This window comes from Cynoglossus semilaevis, chromosome 2, assembly GCF_000523025.1.
Source record: "Cynoglossus semilaevis isolate Cse_v1.0 chromosome 2, Cse_v1.0, whole genome shotgun sequence".
In the NCBI taxonomy this organism is placed as follows: domain Eukaryota; kingdom Metazoa; phylum Chordata; class Actinopteri; order Pleuronectiformes; family Cynoglossidae; genus Cynoglossus; species Cynoglossus semilaevis.
The window spans coordinates 19,138,056-19,154,251 of record NC_024308.1 but is presented as its reverse complement, the minus strand read 5'-3'; the positions used below and the strand labels follow the sequence as shown (position 1 = coordinate 19,154,251).

The 16,196-nt window shown below is 38.7% G+C and overlaps 1 protein-coding gene across 1 annotated transcript in view; it reads right to left on the bottom strand.

The window, feature by feature from the left end:
* tgfbr3 (transforming growth factor, beta receptor III) overlaps positions 1–16,196 on the bottom strand; it is a 40,979-nt gene that overhangs the window by 10,803 nt on the left and 13,980 nt on the right. Inside the window, exons 3-12 of the mRNA XM_008307319.3 lie at positions 15,238–15,425; positions 14,118–14,255; positions 11,597–11,780; positions 8,714–8,876; positions 8,079–8,226; positions 7,778–7,967; positions 6,180–6,472; positions 3,263–3,418; positions 1,837–1,986; positions 1,148–1,336 (exon numbers count right to left, since the gene is read on the bottom strand). Of these exons, the coding sequence (XP_008305541.1) occupies positions 1,148–1,336; positions 1,837–1,986; positions 3,263–3,418; positions 6,180–6,472; positions 7,778–7,967; positions 8,079–8,226; positions 8,714–8,876; positions 11,597–11,780; positions 14,118–14,255; positions 15,238–15,425 (1,799 nt within the window). The remainder of the gene's footprint in view (positions 1–1,147; positions 1,337–1,836; positions 1,987–3,262; positions 3,419–6,179; positions 6,473–7,777; positions 7,968–8,078; positions 8,227–8,713; positions 8,877–11,596; positions 11,781–14,117; positions 14,256–15,237; positions 15,426–16,196) is intronic.

Sequence of the window (16,196 nt, the reverse complement as noted above, 5' to 3'; positions counted from 1 at the left end):
CTACACGAAAATCCTTCTTCTTTTCTTTCTCAAATTCCTGAAAGAATAGCCGCGTTGTGTTCAACTAAACAGGCCCAGGTTGCATATTGAGTAAGCTAATTGAAACAACAATACCTAAAGACATTGAAGTCATTAAAGTTCTTTGCCATTTTTGTTGGACGATGCACTACGGCATACGTGTCAAACTCAATGTCCGGGGGCCAAATGCGGCCCGCCGAGCCGTTTTGTGTGGCCGCGGGAGCTTAAAAAGCATTTCGAGTTTCTTAACATAGGAAATGAATGGTTTATATAATCAATCAAATAATATAATATATCAATTGCAGAAACATGTGTTCTGTTATGGAATATTTTGTTCCATTACTGGTCAGCCAGTACCACCCGTTACTACAGACCGTTAGCAAGGTACTGAACATCAAAGGATCATTAAATGATATTTTGTTTGTATCAGAGTCTGAATGACCTATTATTTTTAAAATATTGTCAGATTATCTTTAAATAAAGAAAGTAAATGGATATGACTGGATTTTTTTTTTTTTTTTTGAATGAAGTAAATTAGTAAAGGTTCATTTTCTTCACTGTGTCCCACTGCGGCCGAATGACCAAATGACCTATGGACTGGTACTGGTCTGTGGACCTGGGGTTGGGGACCCCTGATCTATACAGTCTTCTATTTACAACAGTTTGCCACCCCTGCACTATGGGATTTATAAAAGTACACAATTTGCTCTGGCTCAAACAAGGCTGGGAAACATTGTTCACCGAAATTATAATTGACCAGTTGGATTTTTCCCTATATCACATCTCTCTACCGTATCACCTGTCCCATATATCCATCAAAGCCCTGCGCTCCCTCTTTTTGTTTTTACAATAAACAACTAAACAATCCTGCCATCATGTCAGTGCATCGTCACCTCCTTTGTTTTGGTAAGATGACAGGTAAAATGGCCTTCAAGAAGCCAGTGGACCTCTACATAACTGCTTGAGATAAAATGATCTGGATGTCTGAGATATAGCTAGCTAGATATGTTTTTTGCGTGTACTTTCCCTTGCAGCCATGGTATAGTGAAAGATGGAAGACGAATCTATCTGCAAATAAAACATTTCATTAAAAACAAGGTCCTAAAAAAAAAAAAAAAAAAAGGCTTACCTCTACAAACACTTTCTGATTGTGTGAAACAGTGTGGAAGGACTGGCGCGACGGGGTGTTGACTGACGGCGTGTCGTACAATTCTAAGTCGAACGTCGTATTTCCGACCGGACGACTGGATGGTTCGGGTGCGATCCTGGTGTTAAGTGTTGCTTGAATTTGCTGGTTCTTTCTGTATGTGCAGTTGAACTGCGAAGAGAGTTGAAACATTAGGCAGGGATATTCAGATATTTGATACAATGACTGAGCATACTCCAAAAACGAAACCAGGAGACCAGGGAGTCAAACGTCAAACAAATGAGACTATACACATTTTAAAAATTACAAATTTCAATTTTAAAAGTGAGTCCGATGTCAAGGTGGAAGGTGGTTCCGTTAGGCAACTGAACATTCCATTTTCTCAAGAAGACGTTTCACCTCTAAGAGGCTTCTTCAGTTTTAACTGGTGGTGGGGAGTGCAGTAAATATATACGTGGGGATTATCTTACGATGTCTGCACCTTAGGTTGAACCGCAGATGGTTCCTGTATTCTGCAAGTTTTCTGGAAGCGTTCTCATACTCCCGCAACCAAGCGAAGGGTAGCGAAATGTCTTCTTGAGAAAATGTCATGTCCAGTTGCCTAATGGAACTCTTCAACCTTGACCGTGACCTGGATGAGAATCTTTATAGACACGAGTTAGATGTCTTACTGCAATGGCTGACTGCTGCTCTGTAGGGTCAGTTATTGTCCTCTCAGATTTGACTGGATCCTTCTGAAATCGCATTTCACCGGATTCCAGGTCGACATAATCCAGTAGGCCGCCACTGCCATCCTTTGTCTCGGCGTGATTTATCAATACCTGTTTCACACAGAGGCCAATGTGTTATGTGAAAAGCTGTGTTATTTAAACTACATGAAAAAAAAAGAAATAATAACTTTCCCATAAAGTGAAAACTACTAAGACTTCCACAATATACATGTACAAATATAACAATCAGGGCTAAACAACTTAACATTGTTATCACATTAACTGATTCATTAATTAATTCAGACAATTATTTTAGAGTTTTTTTTTTTTTATAATTTAATAAAGTTACTTTAGTTGTATTTGCTTTGAAAAATTAATACAAATTCATTTAAATTAAAGGTGTTTGCGCAACAACTGTTGTGGCGCTTGTGTTCACATGGCAGTACATTAATAATTCAAATAAAACTGCACTATACACACACATTTTCAAAATTCTAAAATCCACTCATATCTAGAGCGCATTTTGCCTTTTAAAAATAACCAAAAAAAACCAATTCATTCGTTCCAGCCCCCCAGAAATATACTATTAAGTTCCACCCCATCTAAACATCAAAAACATGGTATAAAGCAACAATAATTAAGAATACATTTTACGTTATTGTTATGTAAAATAAATAAATAAAATATGTAAAATAACAACCCAAGGGTCAGTGAGACTGAGATATATATATATATATATATATACACACATACATACATATACATACATATACACACATATATACATATACAGACATATATATATATATATACATATATATACATATATATACACATATATGTATATATATACACATATATATACATACAGACATATATACATATATATATACAGACATATATATATATATATACATATATACATATATATACACATATATATGTGTATATATATATATATATATATACACACATATATATATTATATATATATATATATACATATATATATATATATGTATATATATATATATATATATATAGTATATACATATACTATCTATATACTAGCTAAGTAGGTAGTTCCTGGTATCGCGAGATGAGATATCATGTGAAGATATTTTAACGCATACCTAGTTTCGTATTAAATTCGGATAGATGTTTGTTTAAAAAAAAAAGTAAGCAAAAGAAATCCCAGAATTCCCCATTGTTTCAGAATTGACATTCAAAGCAGTTAAAAACAAGAAAACTACGCAACCCTCAGAAGATCACTAAAAAGATAAAAAAACAAGTCATTTTATCACTTTGTGGTAATAAGTTCAAAAAACATATGTTTGAGGCGCAATGGTGATTGGCATTGACCTGTAACTGTAGGTACTGTACTCACCTGGTTGATATACAAGGCCATGGAGCTTCCCGGGATCGGATACATGGAGGTTTGACAGCCAGATAGAAGGGTTTCCAGGGTATAATGGGTGGCATTAACTGTTGCTTTGCATTCTGGATCCTGAAGTGTGAGGTTGGCATAAAAAAAGCCCTTTTCCTAAAGAGATATAAAAGCAAGTGACGAGACTTAGTTTCTTCATCTAAAATGCTAAAGCTGCAAATTCCCACAGATTTAAAAAGTCTCCATTCTGTTATGAAGACTTTCTGGTCACAATTATACCACCCATACACTAACTAAGAGATCATTAAATGTGTTAAATAATTCGTTAACCGTTTTTTTTCATTGCGAGTTACAACTACAGTATGTCACAAAAGTGAGTACACCCCTCCCATTTCTGCAGAGATTTCATTATAATGCTTAATTGAACAACACTGAAGCAACATCGCTTTGACACAATGAAAAGTAAGTCTGTGTAAAGCTTATATAGCAGTGTAAATTTATTTTTCCCCTCAAAAAAAAAAAACTCAAAATATAGCCATTAGTAGCTGAACCCCTGGCAACAAAAGTGAGTACAGTGATCCCTTGCTATAACGCGGTTTACTTTTCACGGTTTCGCTACTTCACGGATTTGCATCGTGCATTGTGTTCTGCATTCTGATTGGCTAAAAAGTCACTCCGCTTCTTCTCTACCTGTGCGCCAATAACGTTGCGGTTTAATATGTACACGTACGTAAAACAGCTTGCCAAATTGACATTACGTACGTGCAAATTCTCTTGCAATTTCGAGTTTATCAAACCCCATAATGTCGACAAAACGCTCTGGACCGGCAAAAGTACCTGCGGTAGGGACCAAAAGGCAGCGGAAGATGCTGTCTATCGGTGATAAAGTAAAACTATTGGACATGCTAAATGAAGGTAAAAGCTATGCGGCTGTAGGTCGGCATTATGGAATTAATGAATCTTCCGTTCGTTCCATAAAGAAGGAAGAAAAAAACATAAGGAAGACAGCAGCAATAAGTTTTAATAAGGATTCAAAAAGGGTTGCAACTGCCCGCAACAAGACCAGGTAATTTGTATTTTTTTCATAATCATTTTTAATTTTCTCCCGTTCACGGTGGGCGGTGCTAATCTCCGCAATTTGAAGCCTTCTGTTCACGTTGATGATTAAAATTATTATTTGACAGTACATTACAGAAGTTATTTGTTGAAACGTTTCTAAAGTACTTTTATTTTACTTTATTTGTGAAACAAATGGTTGAGACTGTAAAATGGTTTGTTCGTTCTTTCTCTTCTTTTTCTGAGTATTTAATTGTAAAAAAAATAAAGATTTCTACTTCACGGATTTTGCCTATCACGGGTTCTTTTTGGAACGTAACCCCCGCGAAAAACAAGGGTTTACTGTATTCACCCCCTTGGATGTTTTACCCTTTTAGTGCTTTCATAAATCAATCATGGTCAATACAATTTGGCTTTTTTAACACAAACATTTATTGGAAAAAACTCTTTAATGTCAAAGTGAAAACAGATTTCTACAAAGTAATGTCAATGAAATAAAAATATATAAAGAAATATAATTGTTTGCATAGTTAATCACCCCCTTTTTAAGTTAATGGTCTAATTCAATAGAGGTCCAAATTCTTGCCAATAGTCTCACAATTAGTGAAATGAAGATCACCTGAGTGGTGTGGGTGTGCTTCAAGTGATTGAGGTATAAAACACCTGTGTCCGAATGGTCCAGACTGGTGGATCAGTATTCTTGGTGACAATTACACCATGAAGACAGAAGAACACTCCAAGCATCTCAGGGAAAGGGTGATTGAGAAGTACAATTCAGGGGATGGATACAAACACATTTCCAAGGCATTGAACATCCCCCGGAGTTCAGTGAAATCCATTATCAAGAAATGGAAGGAATATGGCACTTGTGTGGATCTGCCTAGATCAGGCCGCCCTCGTAAACTAAGTAGGAGACTAGTGAGAGAAGCAACCAAGACCCCTACGACTACTCTGAAGGAGTTACAACTTCAGCTGCTGAGATGGGAGAGACTGTGCATATAGCAACTGCTGCCCGGGTTCTTCACCGGTCAAAGCTTTATGGGAGAGTGGCAATGAGAAAGCCACTGTTGAAGAAAAGTCATATTAGATCTCGACTACAGTTTGCCAAAAAGCACGTGGTCAAGTGGAAGAAGATTCTTTGGTCTGATGAGACCAAAATCGAGCTTTTTGCCCATCAGACAAGACGTCATGTTTGGCGGAAACCAAACACTGCACATCACCAAAAACACACCATCCCCACTGTTAAGCATGGTGGTGGTAGCATCATGCTGTGGGGATGTTTCTCAGCAGCCGGACCTGGAAGGCTTGTAAAGATAGAGGGCAGAATGAACGCTGCAAAATACACTCAAATCCTGGTGGACAATCTTATTCAGTCTGCAAGAGAACTACGGCTTGGGAGAAGATTTATTTTCCAGCAAGACAATGATCCGAAGCATACTGCAAAAGCTACACAGGACTGGTTAAAAAAGAACCAGGTAAATGTTCTGGAGTGGCCGAGTCAAAGCCCAGACCTCAATCCTATAGAGCAGGGGTCTCAGACTCGCGGCCCGGGGGCCAAGTGCGGCCCGCAGTACAATATTTTGTGGCCCGCACCTTAATATTAAAGTATACTGTTAGTGTGGCCCGTGGAGAAACTGGACCTCCGAAGAGCCAATCAGCAAGCTCCCGCGCGCCGTCCCTTGTCGGGGATAGGCTAAGCTTGCAACTTATACCCCAGAGCAATTTATGGAAAATGCGATAGTCTTTCTCTGGGGCCGCAAAAAAGTGCAAAACTGAGGTAGTTCTTCCAGAAAAAAAAAAAGGTGTAGTGCATTGTTTTTATACTCACGCCTGGTAAAGACATTTGGAAAAAGAGACCCACCTGCAGGCTCTCTTTGTCAACGCTGACCACCATCCTTGTGTCGTCACAGTACACGCTAAGGCCAATGTTAAGCGGCTCCTGATACTTCTCAGGTTCCCCGTTTCCTAATATTTGGTCTTCTATGGTGGAGGAGATTGGTAGTTTCAGATACGAAACCCCATCGTCGGAGACAGGCGGTGGAAAAATGAAGGGCAGGCGTGAAGCTGTTCCCGTTTTTGGATACGAATGAGTGCTGGAGCCCTGCAGTATGGAGAGCTCTGGAGGCAGCAAACTGTCCAGAGGTTCCACCATATCTGAAAGTCAAAGATTGTTAAATTATGTTTTGGAAACCCACATTCAACAAGGTCTAGCACAGCAGCAGGAGGAAGAACATTTTAACGCGGCATTAATAAACGACTGGCAACAAATAGCAATGTCCAAATAAAGCCTGAGAAGAAATGATATGTAGCTGCATAAGAGATTTTTCAACAGCAAGGCCAACTTTTTCTATTCTATCAGTGCTCTAATTACATAGGGCTTGCATACAACCATCTTCAACTTCACCATTTAAACAGCAAGGGCATACCAACATGTACATCAATTGAAGTCTATAACATAAAATGTGAAACATTTATCAAAATTTGTAACTCCACATGTTCAACTTGGGGGTGTTAGCTAAAGCATCGTGGCATTAAAATACATTTATTTTGATCACAAAGATAAAATAGCAAAGCAAGGCCATTCAAAACATTTTATAAAGTTTAAGTAAATGGAATATAAGGTGTTTTTGACAGTACAGTGGAACCTCGAGATACGAGCCTTCAAGTCTTCGATCAAATTTTTGCTTCGAGATACGAGTAAAGATTTGCGATACGAGCACGCTTACAGACACCGAAGATGGGTGGCCGAGCACACCGTCTCACTCGTTCACTTCACGCGTCCGTTGACTTCCGTACTCATCACCCGCGAGTCTTCCGTATTGTGTTTGCATTATCTACATGATTTTCTATCTATCTATCTATCTATCTATCTATCTATCTATCTATCTATCTATCTATTTTGTGCATTATTCTTCATAATAGTGACGAGTCCTAAGAAAGTAAGTGGTAAGGATGATAATGAGAAGAAGAAACGCATAATGACCATGGAGATAAAGCATGAAATTATCGGTAAATATGAGCGTGGTACCCGCTAAAGAAAGAATAGAAATAAAAAAAAAAACAAAATAGAAAGAAGAAGAAACAATAAGTAAGTTAAGTTAATTCTAAGTTTATGTAAGTTACATAGTGTACGTGTAAGGTACGGTACGGAATCAAGTGTCTACGTACTAGCTAATTTTCTTCCCTCCCTTCCTAGCCGCTAATGTTTGTGTGTATGTCTTTATAATTATGCAATTAAAAACATGTTTTTCCATTGTTATTAGCTCTAATAAGGGAGTTTTTAGAGGGCTGGAACTGATTCATTTTCTGTTATTTCGTATAGGAAAAAAAACGATTTGAGACACGAGCACCTCGAGTTACGAAAGGGGCTACGGTGTCACAATTACCCTTTCGCATCAAATATAATCGTAATACTGAAGATAATAATGAATAAAAATAAAGAGTCTCATTCCAAATTACCTGGCTCTCTGAGTCGAACTTCAAAGTGATTAGCTACAGGAGTCCTGGTGTAAGATGTGACTGGGACGTAGCTGTGCTCCTCTGCCCACTTAATTAGGGCTTGTGGCCCTGAGGGTAAGAGCTGCTTGGGAGACGTCACTGTCTTCATCAGTTGCACTGTGTTGGAATTAACAGTTATGGTGTCAGATGCCTGTAAAAAAAAAAAAAAAAGCAGGGTTGAGTGATTTTAATCAACATGGATGGATGGATGGATGGAATATTTAACATGCTGGAAATGTTAGTTTTCAGGCTGTAATCTCACCACAATGTGCAATTTGCCAATAACACGATGGACTTTGATCACCCAGTTGACTGATTTCACACACTGGAGCAGCAGGACGACTTCACGCTGCAAGGTCACGTCCTTGACCAAAGGCTGTAGTTCCACTGTAACATCCACTTGGAATGCACTGCCGTGAAAGAAACAGAGTAAGGAGTAAGGAGAAATCTACTCATTGCATCTGGCCAGCACATTGACAATAAATGTTACCAGCCATGAAAAAAAAAAATAGAAATATTCAACAGAAACCTCAACCTAGAAAATAATCACACGACTGGGGAAAGCTAGCGGCAGAAAAAGACTACCGTATTTTCCAGACTATAAGTTGCTCCAGAGTATAAATTGCACCGCCATAAAATGTATATGAAGAAGAAGAAGAAAAAAAACAACACGATAAGTCACTAGTGCTCTCTAGCAGTACAGGAGTAGCAGATACTGGTACACAAGGCGTGAAATTATATATTTTAACACATAAGCTGCACCTGAATATAAGTCGCAAACCCAGCAAAAGGATAAAAAAAAAAAAAGTGCGACTTATAGTCCGGAAGACACGGTACTTGTCAATTTCTCGCTTCAAAATAAACTGACACCATGAACTCCCGGTGTCAGCTGGTCACCTGCTGGAGTTGGGGGCCTCGAGCTCAACGATGTGGACTTCCCGGTCTTTGTCCGGACCGGACAGAACACAACCTTTGGAAAGCTGTGGCTCCCTGTAGCCACCCAGATAGTTCAGCGACAGGAACTTCGTGTCAATCTTGCAGGTGTCAGAAAACACTGGATCTGAAAGTAGAGAGGGATAAAACATTTGTCACCGGTTCTGGCCCCGTGTTCCGTGCTTTAGCCCACCACTTCCGCCGTAGCAGCTAACACCCCCTGTCCTCGGATCTGCACTTTAGGGTGCGATCACACTTGATGGCGGCGCAACGGCTCAATTGTTTCGACGCAAAGATTAAAATGGTCTAGCAGGGGAGAAGGGAAATGATTTAAGGAAAGTTTTTTCACATGAAATGCCAGTAGAGAAGGGGAAGCAACAAACATCTGCAGCTACTCTACTTGAAGTGAATATTACAGCGCGATGGGTGCTAGCCAAACCACATCCCACTAATGACATAAGCCAATTGCTGTAATGCTGAGCACCCATCTACTCTCCACAAAAAACAAACAGCGCGCTGAAAACACTTACATAAACAGCCAGGACTGGAGCCATCGTGTCTCTCAAAGACTCTTATGACTAGAGTCGTAACCTTTATGTTCATTTCCTTGAAGTGAAAACAACTCCAAACGAGTCCTATCTGCGAGCCGATCTAGTGTGAAGATGTTTCTCACCCGACGAAAGATTAAGACGCACAGCCTTAGATAGGAGAGAACGAAAGGGAGAACGGTGAAATGGTGAGGCTGCAAGGAGCAGAGGTGGTGAAGGTGCAGGAGTTTAGGTACTTAGGATCAACTGTTCAGAGCAGCGGAGACTGTGGAAGAGAGGTGAAGAATAGAGTACAGGCAGGATGGAACAGCTGGAGAAAAGTGTCAGGAGTGATCTGTGACAGAAGAGTGTCAGCTAAGGTGAAGGGAAAAGTTGACAGGACGGTGGTGAGACCAGCCATGATGTATGGTTTAGAGACAGTAGCAATAGGCAGAAGACAGGAGGCGGAGCTGGAGGTGACAGAGTTAAAGATGCTAAGATTCTCTTTAGGAGTGACAAGAATGGACAGGGTCAGGAATGAGGTCATTAGAGGGACAACACAGACAGGAAGGTTTGGAGAAAAAGCTAGAGAAGCCAGATTGAGATGGTTTGGACATGTGCAGAGGAGGGACAGTGGATACATTGGTAGAAGAATGTTAGAGATGGAGCTACCAGGTAGGAGAAAGAGAGGAAGGCCAAAGAGGAGATATATGGATGCAGTGAGGGAGGACATGCAGGTAGTTGGAGTCAGAGTAGAAGATACAGAGAACAGGGAGAGATGGAAATCAATGATTTGCTGTGGCAACCCCTGAAAAAAAAGGGACAAAGCCGAAAGAAAAAGAAGAATTTAGACAGTACATATATCTTAGAGCAAACATGGCGTGGCAAGCTGGCTGGCTTAGAGTCTGCCCTGAGTGTGCGGTGGAGTTGTGCAGCGAGCAGTCGGTAGGTTTTTTTTTGGCATGTGCTGTTACTGACAACAGCGTCTACTGAAAGAACTGATAAAGCTGGCTTAGAGTCTGCCATGAGTGTGCGGTGGAGCTGTGCAGCCAGCGGTCGGTAGGTTTTTTTTTTGGCATGTGCTGTTACTGACAACAGCGTCTGATAATGAACGACCGATATTATCGACACCATAACGCAATGCCCGGGTTTCGCCAAATGACGTGTGCTCTAAAAAATAGTGTAACGCCCCGGCGACAGACCAGTCAGATGCTCTGAAGAAAACTTCTTAAAACCCAATTTGCAGTAACTCTTTCTAAACTCCTTCATTGCTTTCAACCCAGCTTCCTCAAAAACTCCTTTTCCTCCTATCGCACTCTCCGCACCCTCTCTTCCTCATACACACACGTACTCTCACCACACCTCCTCCTCCCCTCCCCTCCATATCCCTTCATATCCATAACTGTTAACCTCTTGATAACACACTCACAGAACATCATGAACAAAAAAAAAAAAACAAGCCCTCTGGTCACTAGATGGCAGCATTGCGGCTCATTTTATTAATCGAATTTGTTAATCAGGGGATTGTGTGCAGAACGCTGGTGCCAACAACTCTTACTGAGGTATGGGATAAATAAATGTTACTAGGTGCCCAATAGTACAGTGTAGTACACTGTCCAAAACAGAATGTAGGTGGAGCTAACAAGCAGGGGAAGAAGGGGAAACCCCAGCAGTGATTTCTGGATGTAGTACAGATGGACATAGATGGTTTGTTTACCAGTAGAGGAGGAAAGAGAGAGTACACATAGCCTGATGATTTGCTGTGGAAGGAAAAAAAAAAGCCAAAAAGAAAAAAAAAAAAGAACAAGAAAAAGAAGATTCCCATTACAAGCAACAGATCCCTATCCTGTTCTATCAGCTCTAAGACATATCCAATACGCAAGTGTTTCTAGGGGAATAGCAGCCAAAACTGGAAAAAGACGGCAAGTAACTAAGATGATAGATAGTTATTTAAAAAGCGCGATAGGCCGTATGCCACAGGAGGAATCGGATTCTTCGACTAGACGTGCGCTGCAGATAATGATTACAACAGACAAATTCTGGGCGAAGTTGTGCAGAACTGAAGAAGAAGCTTAACCCTTTCATGCATGACGGTCACTACAGTGGACAGCTATGAAAATGTCATTTTCTATGATACGAATAGGTTTCGATGGCCGAACCAAATCAGTTCTTATTTTTATGTCTAAAAACGCATAAAAACACTTAGTAACATTTTTTTTATACTAAGTATATCATGGGTCATGCATCAAAGGGTTAATTCGTAGTTTTTATAGTTTTTTTTTTTTTTTTTGGAGATGTTAGGAATCTCATTACCACATACCTTCTCCCACTTTAATGTAAATGTCTTGTGTCATCCTGAGCTCGGAGAAAGAGGTGACCGCCTTGTACTTTTTCTCAGCCCAGCCGAGGAGGCGCTCATTGCTATTAGGGAGAATCTCTTCATCCGTTTGGCAGCCAAGGGAAAAGTTTGCCGGCTGGAATTGAACTTCAGAATCCCTTGTCACCTGCAGCGCACAAAAGGAAAAAGTGTTAGATGATGATGAAAGAGTAGCTTTGACTGTTATGTCAAAGCACAGTGGTTTTGCACAACGACACATCTATGGTTAAAATCACTTTTCTCGCCGCTGCGTTCAGGGTGTTGAGAAGGGTTTGGAGGTAAGGGAATGAATGGACGTAAGAACACAGCTTGCTCATCCGAAAACAAAGTCATTTTATTCGAACGGAACCGACTAAGCTGTTGTTTGTACCCAGTAAATGAGTGTAAATGTTGAGCTCAGCCAAGACAAAAACGTATATATATGATATATAAATGCAAATCGTTTCAAAGAGAACTCAGGCCAGAGTGCCTCCAGGACTACATAAACATTCATAACCTAAGGAATTTTCATCTCTAACATTTTCATCCTTGGCTCCCTTTTGTTCATCTTGCACCCTCCTTCTCTCTCTCTCTCTCTTCCTTTTCCCTTGCCCCTTACGTATGCCCTAATTCTTAAACGTGCTTGAGGGAAACGTGTTAACAAAGACGTCATCGTTTTTCATTTACACAAACACTTCCAAAACACTTCTGAGAGCTCGGAAGTGTTGAAGCGTATAAAATATGTGGTTGTTTGAACTACAACAACTGCAAGAAACGTCTATCCTAGTTTACCATAAACATCTGGTTGCCATTTGGCTGAACCAAAAGGTTAAAAATCAACCAAAAATATCTTAAACATTTAATGCATTTTTTTCAATTCCCTACTTTTTTACTAACAATTGCAAATTTTAAAATTAAACACATTACACAATTTAATAGAAAAAACAACCAAAAACAGAACAATTATGCCTTATCTTAAACATTGAATGTCTTTTTTTTCAATTCCCTACTTTTTTACTTACAATTGCAAATTCAAAATTAAACACATTACACAATTTAATAATAGATGTTTATTTTTGTTAGATTTTTTTTTTTTTTTTGCTTATTAAACAGAACCCAGTGAGGGTAGGATGGAGCGTGAGATTGACAGGCGGATCGGTGCAGCGGCCGCAGTAATTTGATCAATTTTGTGTTTTGTTTTCAAATGTTCAAAAACAATGATAAAAGCAGTAAATGCCAAATGCTTCTCCTGGAATGTCGGTCAGTCACTAAGTCACTAAATGTGACTAATCCATAATAATAAAGTTAGGCCAGAAGAGAGCTGAGATAGACACAGGACGCCATTTAAACAAAAACATGCATCACCCAGCACTACATTTTTTGTACATTTTTTACACTTATTTGAATGGTTTATACATTGTTATTACGAGTAGCTCTCACAAATGTACGTGATTTTTTTTTTATAAAAGCAAAAGGAGGTGGCAACCCATCATAGAATTTGATTATTAAAAATTATGAAAAATTAACTGACAGTGGACCACATTTTTGGTTGGTTGAAGATCCGACACTTTGCTTAAACTTGATTAAAAAAAAGTGTGTTAACAAAAAAAAATTATAAGACTTAAAATCACTTAGCTTTTCCGCAGATACATGAAGCTCTGGTTAAATTGGCTTTAGGTTAGTTCCTGTTTATTTTAAGTGGTTATAGGTGCACGTTTATTTTAATAATTTATATAAAACAAAAATAACTCAAATAGATTTCCCCACAACAACAGATAACAAATCTGTGAATTTTTATGTAGTGTTCATTTTTTTTAAATTTTGTTGTTCATGACCAGTTGCCTTATTCTTTGTAATTTTGCTTTATTAAAAAGCAAAAAAAGCACAAATGACTATCTTGAATATAAATGCAGCATCAATAGCTGTAATTTGTTAAAATAAATTAGCCAGAAAGATCTTAAGATAAATAAAGGTCATAATCACACATTTAAGACAAGACGGGTCGGAATATGTGAACATAATATGTTGATAAACCTTCAATAATTTTGATGTCACCAAAATTAAAACGGTTCAAACTTCGAACTTTTTCTTTTAAAGGCATCTTTATTCGAGTTTGGTTTAAATTTAATGATTGCTTTTGGTTTCAGAATTGAAAAAAATTAAAAAGTGTATAATGTATAAAAGCTTTTCATTTTATTCCAATCTCAGGAGAATTTCGCTATATCGCATTTTTTTTTTAAATATTATATATATTTTTAAATGTACGATATTTTCATTATTGACGTTAAAAAAAACATGTGTAACAACTTGCATTCTACAACTCTACTGTGCATATAATAGATTTTATTATGTGCTGACAATTTTTTTTTTTTTTTAATTTTCAGTTTGTTGATTAAAAAAAATGCTCACCAGCAAAGGCCAAGCTCGCAGGGATAATCAATCTGTGTCCTAGGTTTTTAAAGGCTTTTGGGAAGTTTGGACTCACATGAAAGATGCGTTTGATGCCCAGGGCCAGATTCTCTGGCTTAATCTTCCAGATGAGTGGTCGGGGGGAGTTAAGCACAAAAACCAGGGGCTTCGCATGGTGCAGTAAGGACTGAATGGGCTTCAGATGCAGGTCCACCTGTCGAGACACAGAAATGAAGGAAACAAAAACATCAGTGGAAAAACTCGATTAGGTACAACTCGGGGATTATGTATTTAAAATATTTTTTAAAAATATTCTCTTTGTAATAGGACAGACACATTTAGTGTGCTGTTGTAGTCGCACGAGTCTGTTGATTTTCTTTTCCTTTTAGTAGAATCTTGGTCCGACTGACAACTGCATCAGATTTAATTTTTGTCTTTGTTAGAAGAAAATGACTAGTTCTGGTCAATGATTCAAATTAAGCCTGCATATTTTAAAATATTTTAAAATATTGAAGTTGCATACAGTTCGTGTCTCTTTCGGATTTTTTCAGCTTTATTATATTCCCTTATATTTTGATCTGTGTTTTCGGCCTTGGTTTCCCCATTTTTGGTTTTCCGTTTCAGCCGTGAAATTGAATTTCGGTGCAAAATAATAATAATCAAAAATGAATGAATGAAATGAGCTAGCCTTGATTAAAGTTGATAATGTTCCGTGTTCATGTGTTATGAAGGAGTTAACAGTTACATGCGTGTGAGCGGGAGTGAAGAGGTCTGGTGAGAGCGTGTGCGTATGACGAAGAGAGAGAGAGTGCGGAGAGAGTGTGAGTGGAGGAAAGGACGCTGTTCTGTGCAGAACTGCGGTTGTTTTGTTTTTTTGCCTGCATTGATGAAAAAATTTGAAACAAAAAGAGTCGAATTTTGAGAAAATTCAAAGATTTCAAGTGCGCCTTGTAGTCCGGAAAATACAGTGTATAAGAATCAGGTAAAAGAGCCTCCGTGGTTCATAGAACCGGCGTAGAACTTTTTTCTAAAAAACTGCCTAGGAGTCCCTTTTAAAAGCAAAAGGTAGGATTATACTTGGAAATTTTATATGGCACTGGTAACTATACTCAGAACTGAATACTTTTTAATGTTACTTCCTGGTGAGTTTAACGTTCGTACAAGAGCCTCGAACCAGATGAGGATCTTTCACTTACCTCTGGTCGAAAGTTGTCTGATTCCTCTGGGAAGTGTCCTCTCAAGTTGATGATATGAACCTCTTGTGGGAAACTGCTGGTCCCTCTACTTGCACAGCCTGACAGGGCAGTGAAGGTCTTTAAAGTTGCCTGCACCGGGTGTGCCGAGCCAACAGGCAGCAGCTCACAAGGGCTACGAGACAACGGCCCTGCGTAGATTAGAAATATTATTCTTATTAAATTACTTAAAACAACAAAATGCAGCGGTTTTCAGGTAAAAAAAAAAAAAAAAAAAATGGTTTTCAGGTTAAAAACAAACAAAAAAACAACAACATTTCAGCTGTCTAATCACCGAATGTGTGAAATGGGCTGTGAAAGGAAAATTGAATACCTGAAGAAAATCCATGCACATATTGGAAAGTGCAAACTCATATTACTAGTAATATGATCCTAGTAATATAATATATGGATCGTAATAGAATATATGGATCATATAATATGATTAATTTGATGGTTTTGTATGAGGAAGTCAGGAGTGGCAGATGGATCATAATATAATATATGGATCGTAATATGATATATGGATCGTAATATGATATATGGATCGTAATATAATATATGGATCATATTACTAGTAATATGATTAATATGATGGTTTTGTATGAGGAAGTCAGGAGTGGCAGAGAAGTATGTTAGTTTGGTGCAGGACATGTATGAGAATAGTACAACAGTAGTGAGGTGTGCTGTTGGAAGGACAGATGACTTCAAAGTGGAGGTGGGACTACATCAAGGATCGGCCCTGAGCCCCTTCTTGTTTGCTTTGGTGATGGACAGATTGACAAACGAGGTCAGACATGGACTATGTTGTTTGCTGATGACATTGTGATCTGTAGTGAGAGTAGGCAGCAGCTAGAAGAGAACCTAGAGAGGTGGAGGTTTGCACTAGAAAGAAGAGGAATGAAGGTCAGCCGCAGCAAGAC